Consider the following 17,421-nt stretch of genomic DNA (forward strand, 5'->3'; position numbering starts at 1 on the left):
CAGCTTCAACTGCATTTCTATTATCACCTTTATGTTACACAGCTTTCTCTTCACCACCATCGTTTTTGCTAATGCTAGTATTACAGTGATCATCGCTTCATCTTTTAACATCATTCTTTAATCTACAATGGTTTCTAAAACAGATTCATTAATTCAAAGAGCAGTATGACTTCACTGCTATAAATTAATGCTGGTCTTTTAAAATAAGGTATAGTCTTTATTATAATATTGATGCTAAACGCCGGTCTATTATAGCTAAGAGGTCACATCAAAGAGTACGTTCTAGACCGTTCCTCCTGGTAAAGTGTCTTTAGATGACTTCTGTGATGAATGGCGCTATACAAACAATGATTTAAAAAGACTGAGTGATCTACACCGCGTTCCAGATTATTATGTAAATGATATTTTTCTCTGATTTTCCTAAATATTAATGCAAATGACAGTCAGAATATTTTATATTATATATAAAATATATATATATATGTTTTATATTTTATATATATAAAATATATATATAATATATATAATATTTTTATTAAAACTTTAGTTGTGGAAAATTCACACACTCTGATGTCTTTTTTATCAGTTTTAATTTGTGACTCTACTCAAATGTTTGTATTTAATGTTTCTAGATATGCACCTTTTTTGTCCATCCAAATAAATGGATATAGAAGTTGATAATAATATTGTACCTTTAACTGATAATAAGGTTAAAGTCCCATTTCTTGTCTTAAATATGCATATGTGAAATTAGTTTTGTCTGCATTTGACCCATCCTCTGAGGAGCAGTGGGCTGCACCTGTCATGCACTCTGGGTGATCTTCCAAATCTTGATGATGAGTTCCAAGTAGGGATGTATTGGTGCCCCTTTTTTCAGTTAAATTTCAAACATAAATTATGCTATGAGCTTAAATCTAGCAAAAAATAATTAAGGTACAACGATATAAACTTTCAAACTAAAATTTATGGTCACTCCCGCAACAGTATAGTCACTACCGAAATAGTGCAGTCACTACCAAAATAGGTTATTTTGTCAAAAATAAAATATCTTTCATTATCAACCAACATTTTATGATAATGACTGTTTAGGTGTATGTCTAATTTCAACTGTCAAAAATTCTTAAGGCGATGTAATCAAATTTAGAAATTTTACAAAAAAGATGATATGGAGATTTGAATGAAGCTTAAAAATCAATTTTAAAAATTTGTTAGAAATGTGTAAAAAAAATTGATTTAAATTATTTTGAACAATTATTTTTAATTCTGAATAGAAGGTGATGTTGCAGTAGGGACAAATTTAGGGAAAGTAAAGTTATAAAGAGATAGTTTGAAAAACAAATGAGCATTGAGTCCATTTTTACTAAATATGTATCCCTTAGATATATATTGCAATAGATGTATGGTAAAATTGTTGAATGGGGCTAATTCCTTTAATATTATATATTACGTCACAATGTATTTCAAAAGTTTCCTATGTTTATTTGTTTTTTCTTACTTGTAAGAATGATGGTGGATGAATTATAAGAACAGCATAGATTTATAGGGGAGTTAAAAAAAAATTTAAAACAACAAAAAAATGACTATATCCTATGGAAATATCCTACTACTACTTCTATTTTAATGTTGATAAGACTAATTATGTTTAGTGTTGTCACTGATGATATTAACAATCAATGTTACCATTATCAATGTTGGTTTTGTTCTTGTATTACCATCACATTATTATTTTCTTCTCCTATTTCCCGTTCTATTTGTCCTTTTCCTCCTCAACCTCCCGTTGTTCTTTGTCTTAGCACCATCATCTTACCTAGTGTCCTCCACTTCTCCTCCTTTGACAATCCTCTGGGGAGAGAAAAAAACATTAATACATGAATGGATAATTGAATAAATAGCTGAATAAATTAGCTACATAAACTGAATTAAAATGAATAGTGATTATAGATAAATGATGTAATTCTCCATCCATGTGAACAGACTCCCTCCTAGAGGGTCTTCAGGTTGTTCAAGATGGTTTGGGGACAGTGAACACATCAGCCAGCTCTCTCTGAAGGGCCAGGGGGCGGTGGATGTAGGGTGACTTTCCCCGCACATTGAAGCTCATTTTAAGCGTCCAATCAAAATATGTTTTCAATACAAAATTGTGTCAAACAATAAACCACATCGAGAATCTCTGGGGAAGTGTCAAGTGGAAGATGAGCAACACAGGACTCAACAATGCAGACGAGCTAAAGGATGATAACAGAGCAACCTGGGCTTCATAACACTCCACCAGTGCCACAGACTGATTGGCTTCATGCCACATCACATAGATGCAGTAATCTTTGCAAAGGGAGCCTTGACCAATTACTGAGTGCATAAATAAGCATAATTTTCCAGAAGGTCAAAATTCCATATTATAAATCCTTTTTTTTATTGACTGATGTTTTGTGTTACTGTAATACTTTGAGATAGTGGATTTTTGATTTTTATGAGCTTTAAGCTGTCATCAGAGCCGTTTCCAGTTATATGAGGCCTATGCAAATGCATAGGGCCCCACAAGCCACTAGGGACCCCCAAAGATGAATGTTCTGCCTCAGCTGAATAGAAATAAAATTACCTGTCTTCATCCCTTATATGCTTAAAAATAAATGTAGGATACAATAATAAAATAAGCTGCAGTAATAAGCTGTGGCTTGTGTTTTTGAGGCATAATTAAGTCAAAATAGTTGAACTCCACTGTCAGTGAGTGATGTCGGCCAACAGGTAGGACAGAAGTGATTGACAGGTACCCATCATTCCCGTTAATGAGAAAATGGACGGCAAACAGCGTTATGGCATCAAAAAGAAGTTATCCTAGTGAGACAGAAAAGGTAAGAAGAATGGATTATTTATGATTAATTTATCAAGTTTAGTGTGTATTTTATAGGCATCCGATTAGAAATATGCTACTGCTTTACAAATAACATTAATTATTTAAGTGATTGATAAAAATTAGGCCTATTGTTTATTATTTTTGACAACTGTGGCCATGGATAATATCACAAACTGAAGTAAGTGTAATGTAAACTCTGCTATATATGACTGTTAGCTCTGCCCACAGAAAAACATCTAGGTTAAGACCATAAATAATTTGATATGACTGTAGCCTGTTTTGCTCATTAAGCAGAACAGACTGGCATATTCATGGACCATCTAATGGATTAGGAATCTCTAAATTGTAGTTTGGCAGACTAGGGGCCCCCAAAAAGATGGATGATATCAAAGTTAGTCAATCCAGTCTAATTTAGGTAAAGATTTTAAGAAACAAAAAGGTGCACGTCAATAAACTGTCATGTCAAAGTGTTTGTTTACAGAACTACCACAGCGGGTAATTCATAACACCTTCATGAACTGTAATTTTTTTTTTTGTTTTTTCTTATTAGCAGACGAGTATAGTTTTGTGTTACCTTTCCGGACGAGCCCCCAAGGTGACACAAAAATATTCGTCTGTCAATAAGAAAACACAGATAGAATGTACAGTCAGGCACGAGCATCATGTTCTAATGAGAGCCATTTTTCATTTATGTTTTAGAGTTTGCTGCGGGCCTATTAAGAATGGGCCAAGAGCTGCATTTGGCCCCTGGGCCATAGTTTGGACACCCCTGCTCTAAGCAGTCACACATCAATGTATTTTTTTTATTCTTTTACCATGGTAACAGGTACATCCTGGTTGTTTTCTCAAGATGTCAACTTATTTATTTCATTATCTTTGGATAATATTGATGGTTTCTCATAATAATGTTTGAAGTTATCATGATGTTTTAAAAGCAACCAAAAATGTGTAAGTTATCATGAAAAATAGAGCAAAATATACATTTTTTTTTCAATCGCATATCCTGCCAGGGCTTCTGATGTACTTTTTAAACATGTTTGTTTTATTCTGCCCCTTTGTTAGGTCAGGTTTTGTTTCAGCTACTCTCACAAAATCAATTCAATAGTTGAGAAATTCAGAAATTTGGCTCACAATTTCTCATCAAAGAGGTGGTGGTGGTTCCTGAGACCAGTGGAGACAACAGGTCTAGAGATAAATAAATCCACTGATGATTCACTCTGAGTTCAAACAAGAAAAAGTCCAAAGGTAAATCATCATTTTACAGATATGCAGTGTCAATATTATACAACTCTATAAATCAGCGGTTCCCAATCTTTTTTTCCTTTGAGCACCCCCTGCTTGTAGCTAAGAAAACTTGAGCCCCCCCTAGGGCTGACACAGAAAAAAATAGTGATATTTTGTGGCCAACATTAACATAAACTTTAATCATTTTTTGTGTAAATCCAAAGTAGCCCTAAGCATAAATTCTCTTACCCCAAAACCACTGTATAAACTATCTATACTACGCTATGATTTCTGTTAATATGTGCAGATCTAATCTTAACCTCAGAGCAGACAGAGCCTTGTGCCCCCGAGATCTCTGGCGCCCCCATAAGGGGGTCCCGGACCCCAGGTTAGTTACCAAGGCTGTAAATGTTTTAAGGGTTTTTATTTAATATGGTACAAAAAAGTAATTCTAAACCTATGCCACAACAAAGACATGGATTATAAACAGATGTTTTATGAGGAGTTTATGCTATATATCTCCAACCTCATGTTTTGGTGCATTTATAGTAAGTAATTAGTGCCACATTAAACCAGAATTTGCATCTTAGGTTGCTGTCGAACAGTAAAGACATTATTACTCAACTGATAAATATTTGACACACTGAAACTCTGTATCTAAACTGCCAGTGATAGATAACTCTGAGTCTGCTAGTATTTAACATTTTTATGTTTCAATCAAAATGCAGTGACTGCAGTTTATAAATAATTAATGTATCAAATTTAGCTTGGACTCTACAGCTTCAACAGGCACCATGAAGAAATAAAACAGCACCTGTCATTTAAAAATGAACCAGTAAATCTTTTCTGCTGAAACATGATAAAGATTGCCCAATTTTCCGTTAAGTTTAACAGAATGTCATGACAACTGTGGTCATCCTGACTATTAAACAAAGTAAGTAAACATCCATAATCATGGTGCCCTCCATGAACTTTGTAACAGCATGTGAAGCAATGAAGTTAAGCCCCAGAAAATGTCATTCACAAAAACAGTAAACACCGGTGACACAAAAACTAGAAAAATACAGAGATCTAATAAATTACATTTATTACACTTGAGTATTGCAGAAATGATCAAATATAAATCAACTTGTACTTGTTCACTTATTTTCTAGTTTTCAGACATGTCAAAGTGATTTTACACTACATGTCACACTCGCTTCACACCACATAGACAGGAGCAGATTTAGTGATTTGGAGGCCCCAAGCAGAGATGGATAAAAGGTAGCTAGAAGCAGTCATGTTATTTTTTTCTTTCTGGCAGCAAAGCCAGAGAACTGTAGAACAAACCCAAGTAAGACATTTGAAGATGAGGGGTGTAACTGGATCTCGTGGCACGAGATCTCGTAAGACAAAAACATTTCTTGTCGAGGTGAAAAATGTGTCTCAAGATTAACAGGTGGTACAAATGCAGAGCAGCAGCTGCTATGATCAAGTCCAATTGAAGTTGATAGTACCATTCTATTGCTGCTGACGATTTAAGATACTTTGTGTGGCAGCTTGTAAAGAAATGGAGCACAGCTGATCCTCCATGACACATGTGTGTTCGAGCCGCACATAACTGGTGGACTTAAGAAAATAAATCATCATACAGGGAAATTAGTCTGCTGTTGCTTAATACTTGTGCAAAGTAAAAGGGAGAAGAATACAGTATTTTCTAAGTACACATATACACACAGATTTTAGCAGATGGCTAACAAAGTGATTATGTTCCTTACTTTGTTTCTCAACTTTCACTCCTTTCATCTCCTCACAGACTCAGTTTTCCTCCGTTTATCTCATTGTGTCAGTCACTCATCTTTCAGCTGTTGGCTTCATGTCACATAAATCAAAAACTTATAGTGAGTAACATAACAACCCATTGTATACTGCCTGGGTACGTGTGTGTGTGCGATATATCCGACACTGTCAGAACTCACAGGAGAAAACAGACCACAAAATGACTGCAGACAAAAAATATCCTGCATATTATAGCAAACGTGTTATTTGCAAACACTTTTCCTTTAGTGTTTTTTATGTTGATTATCCCTGATAGAGGGTGAGAAATAGTTTAATTGAATTAATGCAGTTTTTAAAGTTTCAGTCCGTTACACTCAAAGAATAAATACAGTATAGTTCAGGCTTATCAAACTGCTTCTGTTATATTTATTTTCATTGGAATTGTAGAAATGAAAAGTGAAGTAATGAGGATGTAACAGTTTAAACATGCATGAATATTTGATATGAAGTGCTGTTAAATGCCTGTTTGAGTCATGGCTAGACAAAACAAACTATATGAAAGCGGTGATATTCAATGCAAGAGGATAAACAGTTAAAACTTTTTAAAATGGACCTGCAATCTTTGCATCATATTCTGTTATCAAAGTTTAAAAATGTGTTAAATCTTGTCTCATCTCTTGGCTAAGTGTCTCGTCACACCCCTAATAAAGACTCAAAAACCCAACAGTAATCCATTATCGGAAGCATCCTAATTTAAACTGATCACATCTTAACATTCCCCCAATGTCTGTAGGCCAGGTGTAACTTATGAAAATAAAAATATATGTTAATTCATGGTGCAATATCTGTTCTTCTGCTTTATCTTTTTATTTTTTGGATGCCATTATCACACAATAATCCATTCTGGTGCTTTTTTAGGGGCTTGGGCCTTGGTGTTGGGGTCTGGGGTCCTCCTCTGGGACTCTTTTGGATAAATAAATCAAATTATGATGCTTACTTTTCACTCTTGCCCTTTGTTTACATTCAAACACAGGTTTTTATATTTTAATGGCTAACAATCATTTTAGATGTATACCTTATAACTCTGTACATATACAATGACAATACCTTGAGGCCCCTTGGAGAACAAGGCCCCTGGCAATTGCCTACCTTTGCCTTAATGGTAAAATCGTCTATGCACATGTACACCCATGGCAGATGCTCCATAAGCTGGCCAAATGTCCATGAGTACTAATCCATTCACACATGTCTGACCATGCAGCAGGAAAAGTTTTGGGTTAAGCGTCATGCTCAAGGACAACTCAGCATGTGGTTGGAGGAGCTGAGGATTAAACTCCAAAACTTTCAATTGTAAATGACAACTCCAGCATGGAGCCACAGCCTAAGCTTGATATAAATCATGTAATCACTTTTTCCTCTGTCTTACCCTAAAAATATGTTATTTGTGTGTCTGTTTTTTTCAATCTATTTGTAAAGTATCTAAGATTACGCTTGTTATGGATCTGGGATAAACATATGTTGATTGATTGATGATATTTCTTTATATTCTATTGTGTCAAACTATCAAAATTTGTAAATACAAGGTTCAGTAATAAGCCTCAAGATGAAACATTTTCATGTAAAGTTAGGATAAAAGTGGGTATATTTGGTTTGTTTAACACATTGTTATATAATAACTTGAGAGACACAGAGCACACTGGAACATTAACTCAGGAATGACATGTTTTATTTGAGAACAAGGGCAGGTGACCTTAACTTTCCACCAATTGATACAGGTCCTGTCACCTTCTCCAAGCCAAACCAAGTTTACTTTTCACTAAAAGTTGACATAACCTGCCAATCCAACAGACTGCATTGACCAAACATGACAAAAACTCAAATCTTAGCAGGTGTTTGTTTAATGTCAGGTCAAAAAAATCTGAGTACACTTTTTTTTTTAACACACATTCACCTGATTTGAGCTTTTGTGGTGCCTGCCAAGATCTTACCAACCCAAATGACCTCCTATTTGACTTTGTCAGCAGAAATTTCCCTTTATAAGGCCAGCATGACTGCAGACGATCACAGCCTCAAGATCTCAGCCATGAGAGTGGTAGTGCTTGCCCTGGCTCTGGCCCTTGTGGGTGAGTATGAATCCTATTTTTATAGTAGGAATCTTTTTTTATTATTATTATTATTACTTTTGTGGTTCTTTGCTTATGCACTAGAAACTGGAAACTAGAAATGAGAAGAATTTTTTTATTTTCTAATTTAGTGCTAATGGAAATGATAGTGAGTACAGCTGTATATTTGACAGTTTTACAGTGCTGTTTAGCTCACTGAAGTTTCCAGCAATCCTGCTTATACAGGAAAGTAGAACAAAATTTGCTATGAAGTAATTACAGCCTATTTTCATAGTTAGTGAGAAAAAAAAAAGTATCCTGTGCAACAGAGAACTCAAAATTTTAATTTTTATATAGTTCATTTAAATGGAAAAATTCAAGCAAAAATCTTTAAAATTGATTAAAAATGCTTTTTTTCCTTTATGTTATAGACTTTATGTCCCAAAATAACAAATTGTTAAAAATAGAATCATGATTAACTGCTTGTTTCCATGTGTCTTTGTTTCACTTCAGCTGGACAGCCTCACAACCTTGGTAAGTTTTATTGTTTATTACAACTGACAATAGACAGCTTTTTCCACCAAGACAAAGCAACCTTAAGTTAATCTCTATGTGAAGATACCCTCTGTTGCATAACTTAAAGTTTAATTAATATCATCCTTAACTCAGTTATGAAGCAGATCACTTCTCACTGAATTAAAATGTTCTCCCAGCTCCTGAATTTGCTCCCAGTAAGACCTATGTGTACAAGTATGAGGCGCTGCTCCTCAGTGGACTGCCAGAGGAAGGTTTGGCAAAGGCCGGGCTCAAAGTCAGCAGCAAAGTTCTCCTCAGTGCTGAGGCCGACAACATCTACATGCTGAAGGTAAGATCAGTTTCATGCCACCTATGTTTTTTAAAACCTGTATAATACAAACGGCTTTGTAAGGAATTTAATTTGTACCCTCCAGCTTGCGGAAACAGAGCTTTATGAGTACAGCGGCATCTGGCCAAAGGATGCTCTTGTCCCAGCAACCAAGCTCACTGAAGCCCTGGCCCCTCAGCTCACGACTCCCATCAAGTTTGAGTATGCAAACGGTGTTGTTGGAAAAATGTTTGCACCCGAGGGCATCTCAACCTTGGTACTGAATGTATACAGAGGTATCCTGAACGTCCTTCAGCTCAACATCAAGAAGACACAGAATGTCTACGAACTGCAGGAGGTTTGGGAGAAATCTTTGACTAATAATTGCTAATCCACTGAAACAAGTTGAATCTCCTAAGTAAAAATTTTGCCTCTCTTATAAGGCCGGAGCTCAGGGTGTGTGCAAGACACTCTATGCCATCACTGAAGATGAAAAGGCCGATCGCATTCTTCTGACAAAGACCAGGGATCTGAACCACTGTCAGGAGAAGGTTGTCAAGGATATGGGGTTGGCATACACTGAGAAATGTACCAAGTGCCAGCAGGTATGTTCAGACTTATTTTTTTTCATGCAATAAAAGTAGAAAACATTACAAGCTTTAACAGCTGTTTTGGTTTGTTTTAACAGGAGTCAAAGAACCTGAGAGGAGCTACAGCTTACAACTACGTCCTGAAGCCAGTTGCTAACGGTATCCTCATCTTGGAGGCAGCAGTCAATGAGCTGATCCAGTTTTCACCTTTCTCTGAGATGAATGGTGCTGCTCAGATGCAGACAAAGTATGTCAATGAATAATGGAAATGTAAAAGGGGCCAGGTTGGATTCGATGGATCTATAAATTAATCCTTTTCACTTACTTTCAAGGCAATCTTTGGTGTTCCTTGAGACTCAGAGGGCCCCTATTGTACCCATCAGTACTGAGTATCTTCATCGTGGATCTCTGAAGTACGAGTTCTCCACTGAGCTCCTTCAAACACCCATTCAACTTATCAAGATCACCAACGCTCAGGCTCAGGTAGTGTTTCAAAGTGTTTGTACAAAAAGAAAATACAAAAATGTCTACAGCATAAAATGACCCCCCTTCAATGCTATGTTTTAGATTGCTGAGGTTCTGAATCATCTGGTCACCCACAATGTTGAGAGAGTCCATGAGGATGCCCCTCTGAAGTTTTTGGAACTCATTCAGCTCCTTCGTGCAGCTCGTTATGAAGATCTGGAAATGCTCTGGAGCCAGTACAGAACCCAGCCCGCCTACAGGTAACTTGTAGCATTTAAAACTTGAAAACATTGCAAAAATACAGGATATACCGTCTCAACAAGTACATTTCATCTTTCAGACAGTGGATCTTGGATGCCATCCCTGCCATTGGAACTCCTGCTGCTCTAAAATTCCTCAAGGAGAAGTTTTTCGTTGATGACCTGACTGTTGCTGAGACAGCCCAGGCTTTGGTTGCATCTATGCACATGGTGACAGCAGACATTGAGGCCCTCAAGGTTGTTAAGGTAGGTGAACCAAAATGTAGGTATTTCTTCTGCTCTAAGAAGTGGAGATATGATGACAGATTTCTTCTCAATGCTCTCCTTTAGACACTGGCAGTCAACGAAAAAGTAGCAGAGAACCCACTTCTGCGTGACATCCTCTTCCTTGGTTATGGTACCATGGTTTCAAAATACTGCACCGAATTGCCTGTCTGCCCTGTTGATCTTATTAAGGTGGCAAAACCTTGATGTGTACATCAAAATCATTCCACTGCACATTTCTGTACTTGACAAAGAGATCTTAATGTCTCAACTTTTCAACAGCCCATCCAGGACCTCCTTGCACAGGCCGTTGCCAGAGGAGAGACCAAAGATATCATCTTGTATGTGAAGGTTTTGGGTAATGCTGGTCATCCTAGCAGCCTTAAGCCAATCACAAAGGTCCTGCCCATCCATGGCACAGCAGCTACATCTCTGCCCATGAAAGTTCATGCTGATGCCATCATGGCCCTGAGGAACATTGCCAAGAAGGAGCCCAGAATGGTGATCCTCAACCCTAATGAGCACTTCAACATATATAAACTTTTCTTCATAACTTCACACTTAATATCCTTTGTCTTGTGAAATAGATCCAAGAATTGGCTCTTCAGCTCTACATGGACAAGGCTCTTCACCCAGAGCTTCGTATGCTTGCATGCATTGTGCTGTTTGAGACTAGGCCTGCGATGGGATTGGTGACAACTCTTGCTAATATTGTGAAGTCAGAGAAAGATCTGCAGGTGGCAAGCTTTACGTACTCTCACATGAAATCCCTGACCAGAAGCACTGCTGCTATCCATGCCTCAGTGTAAGAGCACTCTTTCATCCCCCTTAAACATCTAAACCATATACATTCACTGATATCTGCTCACTCAGTTCTTCAATGTCGACATTACAGGGCTGCTGCTTGCAATGTTGCTGTCAAAATCTTGAGCCCAAAGCTGGATAGAGCAAGCCTCCGCTTCAGCAAAGCCATCCACATGGACATCTACAACAGTAAGGGCAACTTCATCTGTCATCCACGCTTATTTAATTAAATGCATGTTCCTTGTAACACCCAGTTTACTGAATCTTATCCAACTTAAGGTCCCTTGATGCTTGGTGCTGCTGCCAGCGCTTTCTACATCAATGATGCTGCTACCATTATGCCCAGATCTATTGTTGCCAAAACCAGTGCCTACCTCGCCGGAGCAGCTGCTGATGTTCTGGAGGTAAAAAGGAAAAGAAAAATCCAGCCTCCAAGGTGTTCAATCAATCAATTATGCTTTTAACATGTTGAATTCTACATAGGTTGGAGTGAGAACTGAAGGACTACAGGAGGCTCTGCTGAAAAACCCTGTACATCTCGAAAATGTCGACAGGATCACCAAGATGAAGCGTGTCATTAAGGCTGTAAGCACCGAAACCCCAGGAAGTTGCAAATGCAAGAATAGAGTAGATTATAATTGCACATGATATAACACAGCAGTTAACTTGGTCTGTCTTGTTCCCCTTTTGACAGTTCTCTCAGTTCAGGTCTCTTCCTACCAGCACACCTCTTGCCTCTGTCTACATCAAATTCTTCGGGCAAGAAATTGCTTTTGCCAACATTGACAAAGCCTTGGTTGAACAGGCAATTGCGGTATGATTTCAATTAGAAGTCTGCAACCTCAAGACCAAATTCATTGTACATTTTTTGGAACATTTCCTTGCAAGACTCAACAGTCATAAAATTTGTCCCCACAGATCGCCACTGGTCCCTCTGTTCAGACACTTGGTTTGAATGCTGTCAAGGCTCTTCTGTCTGGTGTTTCCTACCAGTATGCTAAGCCAATTCTGGCAACTGAGGTGAGACGTATCCTGCCAACAGCTGCTGGTCTGCCAATGGAGCTGAGTCTTTACACTGCTGCTGTGGCTGCTGCCGCTGTGCAGGGTAAGTAGGGGCAAGGGAACATCTTTATATAGCTTCCAACAAGTTATGCCAATCAAATGCTGAGTACTTACAAAAATATTTTGTGTTAAAATATTAACAAAAAACTTAATGATTTAGGGAATTAGGGAAATTAAAATTTTCAGTGGTTCTCAACTGGTATAGTGTCAGGATCCTGCACCAGCTCATTAATGACAAATCCAATAACGTCCCATATTCCTCAGATTTTTCAACCATAGCTAAAAATTTTTAATGAAAAATGGGTCAGCTTGAACTTGAGATGGATCAAAGGATGTGATGAAATTAAGACATGGAGACATATCCTTGAAAATAAATGCACATCATAGAGTTTTTGGCCACAAATTTTTCCCAGGCATACATCTGCAACCAATCAAAAATGGATTTGCAACCCCCCTTTTAGGTCCTAACCAACCAGCTGAGAATCAAGGCATGAAAGCACCGAGTATATCACCGTATATAACCAAATGAAAAACCAATGTGACACAATGATTTATCATTTTTTAGTCAGAGCAGCCACAACACCAGCTCTGCCCGACACCTTCCATCTGGCTCACCTTCTGAGGACAGACATTCAGCTTGAGACTGAGATCAAACCAAGGTAGGTTTGGCCTCTTTAACTTAAATGAAAAAGATAGGGCATCTTGAAATCTCACATTGAAATGCTCTTTCCTTCCAGCGTTGCTGTCAACACTTTTGCTGTGATGGGTGTCAACACTGCCATAATCCAGGCTGCTCTGATCTCAAGAGCTAAACTCAACTCCATTGTGCCCGCCAAAATTGCAGCAAGACTTGACGTCAATGAGGGTAACTTCAAGATCGAGGCTCTGCCTGTTTCTGTGCCAGAAAACGTAGCTGCCGTACAGTGAGCATGACCTTTTTTCATCCATTTGTGTACCTCTAAAAACATCACATGCTACTTCTAAAGTGCACTTTCCTGAAGCACTAACCTGATGGAGTTCTTCTTTTAGTGTTGAGACTCTGGCTGTGACAAGAAATGTTGAGGATCTTGTGGCTGCAAGATTCACACCCATCATCCCTACCAAAGTCTTGGAGCCCATCTCAAGGGAGATTCTCACATCTAAGATCACTTCATCCGCTAGTTTCGTAAGCTTTAAGCATTTTGATTTTGGAAAAATCAATTGGACATTCATTGAACAATTTCCTAATAAGTCTTTCTTTTCGTAGTCAACATCCTCAGAGATTGTACAACCAGATGTGGCAGCTGAGAGGAAGATTGTGAAACCCAAAGCAGCTCGCTTTGACAAGAAGTACTGTGCCAAAGTCATTGGACTGAAGAGCTGTATTAAGGTTGCAACTGACAATGCTGCTTACCTCAGGAACATTGATCTGTACAAACTGGCAGGAAAGCACTCTATTGTTCTTTCTCTTAAACCAAGTAAGTACCAGAAACACAAAATCTGAACATTTCACAAAGGCAGTGCTCACAAAGCAAATTTTACTCACTATCAGTGATTTTTTCAGTCGAAGGTGAAGTCTATGAGAGGGTGGAGCTGGAGGTCCAAGTTGGACCAAAAGCTGCAGAAAAGCTTATCAAACAGATAAACTTGAGCAAAGAGGAAATTGTGGACAACAGACCTGTCTTGATGAAGCTGAAGAAAATCCTGGCTCCTGGAGTAAAGAATGGCAGTTTGTCCTCCTCTAGCTCCAGCAGTTCTCGCTCAAGCCTCAGCTCCAGGTCTTCTTCTGCCTCCTCCAGCTCCTCATCTCGTGTCAACAGCAAGACCGTTGATGCAACTGCTCCACTCAAAAAACTTCGCAGCAGCAGCAGTAGCCACAGCAGCAGTGTCAACAGCAGAAGCAGCAGTTCCAGCAGAAGCAGCAGTGTCAGCAGCAGAAGCAGCAGTAGTAGTAGCAGCAGAAGCAGCAGTGTCAGCAGCAGAAGCAGCAGCAGCAGAAGCAGCAGTGTCAGCAGCAGAAGCAGCAAACTAACATCCTCCAGGTCCAGCTCTGCATCCAACCTGGCATCTCTCTTCAGCGCTAGCTCAAGCTCCTCCCGCTCAAGTGCCCGTCTCTCCAAGGTAAAAGCTTTTTAATTGTCTTGTGACTTTCTGTTGACCAATAGTGATGTATCAAATGTCAGTAAGCGTGAAAAGTGACACATTTTCCTTCTTCTCAACAGCGAGTGATTTATCCACACAAATTCCAGAAGAATCACAAGAAGCAGGTAAGCTGGCGTGTTATTCTGATGATATCTGATAGAAATTGTGAACATCTTTGCTCATATTCGGTCTTTGACTCCTGTTTATATTTTCTCATATAGGCTCTTACCTCCCAAATCACCTCTGCTGTGATTTCTAAGAGCAGAAGCAGTGCTTCAAGCTTTGAGGCCATCTACAGCAAGGTGAATCTTGATCAGTTGCAATAAATAACACCCTCTTTGTCAGATCCTGTCCCTGATGGGTATGCTGGTGTAAATGGTTGAATTGACTTAATGATCTCTTGGTACCCACAGAACAAATTCCTTGGCAGTGAAGTGGCTCCTACCTTCGCTGTTATTTTCCGTGCTGTCAGAGCTGACCAGAAAGTGTTTGGATATGAACTGGCTGTCTACTTGGAGAAACCAACCAGCAGACTTCAGATTATTTTGGCTGATTTGGCAACTGATAGCAACTGGAAACTCTGTGCTGATGGAGTTGTGCTTGGCATGCACAAAGTCACAGTAAGACACTGTATAATCTATATTCTAGCTCTTAGGACATAATTTATAAATTTAGAGTAGCTTATGTTCACTTTCGTTATCTCTCAATAGGCCAAGGTTGCCTGGGGAGCAGAGTGCAAGCAGTATGACACCATAATCACAGCTGAGACTGGTCTTGTTGGTCCAAGCCCTGCGGCTCGTCTCAGAGTTGCCTGGAACGAATTGCCTTCTGCCCTTAAACACTACGCAAAGAAGTATGAAATTATCATATAACTCAAATTTAGTCCACATACATGCAGTATAGGTAAAAAAAATGTCTAAAATGAACCACTTCTTTAACAGGGTCTACGACTACATTCCTGCTTACATGCCAGCTGGTCTCATTAAAGAGAAGGATGAAAACAGCAAAAAGCAGCTCTCACTGACTGTGGTTGCCACATCAGAGAAGACCCTTGACTTTATCTGGAAAACACCAACAGTAAGAATAATTTTGGTAGTTCTCCCAAAATATAAAATAACATTTTCGGTTTCAATTTTTCTAATTGCGCATTTTTGTCAACAGACCACTGTCTACAAGATGGCTCTCCATCTTCCCATCGCTCTGCCTCTTGATGAAATCAAAGGTCTCACCCCCTTTGATGAGGTTGCCGATAAATTCCACTACTTGTATGCCAAGGCAACAGCAGGTTTGTTGCATCAAACTTCCTTGTATCACAAGAAAAGAAATGTCAGTTTCCTTTTGTGTGCCAAAGACTAAATCTTGTTTCTGTACAGCTGAATGTAGCTATGCCAGAGACACACTGACCACATTCAACAACAGGAAATACACCAACGAGATGCCACTGTCTTGCTACCAAGTTCTGGCCCAGGACTGCACCGATGAGCTGAAATTCATGGTTCTGCTCAAGAAGGATCACATCGAACAGAATCATATCAATGTGAAGATTTCTGACATGTGAGTGCCCAGTATTAACAAGAATACAACTAGGATGTCTTTTTTAGTCACCGAGTTGAAAAACTACATTTTTTCTTTTTGTTTTTACACTTGCAGTGATATTGACCTGTACCCCAAGAACACCGATGTGATTGTGAAGGTGAATGGAATGGAAATCCCCATCAACAACCTGCCATACCAGCATCCAACAGGTTAACATTCAAACTCATCCTACCCTTAAAATCTTGTACCTTAGCAGTAACATAATTCAATATCAAAAACTACACATCAGTGTCTGAAAGCTCCAAAGTTGACAAATCTCTTTTTTATTGTACAGCTAAAATCCTGATCAGGCCAAAGGGTGAGGGCATCGCTGTGTACGCTCCCAGCCATGGTCTGCATGAAGTCTACTTTGACAAGAACACATGGAAGGTAAACACAACATTAACTCAGGAATTAAATGGGTATTAAGTTTAATAACATGTTTTCCAGTTCTTTGCCTAACCAATTCTTATTCTATTCACCGTGCAGGTTAAAGTTGTAGACTGGATGAAGGGACAGACCTGTGGACTCTGTGGAAAGGCTGATGGGGAAGTCAGACAGGAATACCGTACACCAAACGGCCGTGTGACCAAGAGTGCAGTCAGCTATGCTCATTCTTGGGTTCTGCCAGCTGAGAGCTGTAGGGATACCACTGGTGAGACAAAAGAGATGTCTTACTTATAAAACAGTTCTTCTTGGTTTAATGAATACATTTTACATATCACCGATTGAACTCTCTTTCTCACAGAGTGCCGTATGAAGCTTGAATCTGTGCAGCTGGAGAAGTCAGTCAACATCCATGGTCAGGAATCCCGATGCTACTCTGTTGAGCCTGTGCTGCGCTGTCTGCCTGGATGTTTCCCTGTGAAGACCACCACTGTCATGGTTGGCTACCACTGCCTGCCTGCTGGTGAGTCTTGCACAAATTACATCTGCTTTCATACCAGGAATAGAGATGACAAGAAAAACACATTTTCCTAATTGCTTTTCTCCCTCTACTTGTGCAGATTCAGCCCTGAATCGTGCTAACAGCCTGAACAACATCTACGATAGCAGTGTGGACTTAAGGGAAACAGCAGAAGCCCACTTAGCCTGCAGCTGCACAGCTCAGTGTGCTTAAAAACAACTTCTTCTGTCAGTCACTTACATCATGCCTATGTTTTAAATATATTAAATAAACAGCATCTCAAAGTACTTTCGTCTAAGTCTTATGTCTTACACCTGAGAAAAAAAAATTACTGATGCATCACCTACTATGAAAAATATATTTTCTAAAATTCAAAAATATAATGTTATATTAAATACTGCAGTTTAACATGATGGGAAGTTGGTGTAAACAGTTTTCAATCTATTTAGATATGTGCATTGGCTTCATAGCTTCTTATTGGCACATACTGTTTAAAAATGTGTTACATTTTGAACAAGTTAGCACCTGCTTAAGTGCTAATTTCATAGAATTACCCAAGTCTACAAATATTCAGATAAAATGCTATATTTTAAA

At 38.6% G+C, this 17,421-nt stretch overlaps 1 protein-coding gene across 1 annotated transcript; it reads left to right on the top strand.

The window, feature by feature from the left end:
• The first annotated feature begins 7,916 nt into the window (after positions 1 to 7,916).
• LOC121511880 (vitellogenin-1-like) lies at positions 7,917 to 17,040 on the top strand. Its single transcript, XM_041790723.1, has 33 exons — positions 7,917 to 7,980; positions 8,649 to 8,800; positions 8,886 to 9,137; positions 9,223 to 9,384; positions 9,468 to 9,616; positions 9,702 to 9,852; positions 9,937 to 10,094; positions 10,175 to 10,340; positions 10,425 to 10,550; positions 10,641 to 10,859; positions 10,946 to 11,163; positions 11,254 to 11,351; positions 11,442 to 11,566; positions 11,646 to 11,747; positions 11,857 to 11,976; positions 12,081 to 12,267; positions 12,790 to 12,883; positions 12,962 to 13,147; positions 13,254 to 13,355; positions 13,470 to 13,681; positions 13,768 to 13,981; positions 14,108 to 14,324; positions 14,606 to 14,647; positions 14,759 to 14,965; positions 15,056 to 15,198; positions 15,287 to 15,422; positions 15,507 to 15,630; positions 15,719 to 15,899; positions 15,996 to 16,090; positions 16,216 to 16,310; positions 16,410 to 16,575; positions 16,669 to 16,830; positions 16,928 to 17,040. Exons 1-33 carry the CDS (start codon positions 7,917 to 7,919, stop codon positions 17,038 to 17,040), a joined length of 4,938 nt encoding a protein of 1,645 aa, XP_041646657.1.
• The last annotated feature ends 381 nt before the right edge of the window (positions 17,041 to 17,421 follow it).

The sequence above is a fragment of the Cheilinus undulatus genome, linkage group 7 (assembly GCF_018320785.1).
Source record: "Cheilinus undulatus linkage group 7, ASM1832078v1, whole genome shotgun sequence".
NCBI lineage: Eukaryota > Metazoa > Chordata > Actinopteri > Labriformes > Labridae > Cheilinus > Cheilinus undulatus.

What these genes read in the sequence shown, in the direction of transcription:
- LOC121511880 (XM_041790723.1), top strand. Translation starts at nt 7,917, where the DNA reads ATGAGAGTGGTAGTGCTTGCCCTGGCTCTGGCCCTTGTGGGTGAGTAT. An exon ending in TGAAGCGTGTCATTAAGGCT is followed by an intron (nt 11,748 to 11,856) that starts GTAAGCACCGAA and finishes CCCTTTTGACAG; the next exon opens with TTCTCTCAGTTCAGGTCTCT. An exon ending in TTGACAAGAACACATGGAAG is followed by an intron (nt 16,311 to 16,409) that starts GTAAACACAACA and finishes TTCACCGTGCAG; the next exon opens with GTTAAAGTTGTAGACTGGAT.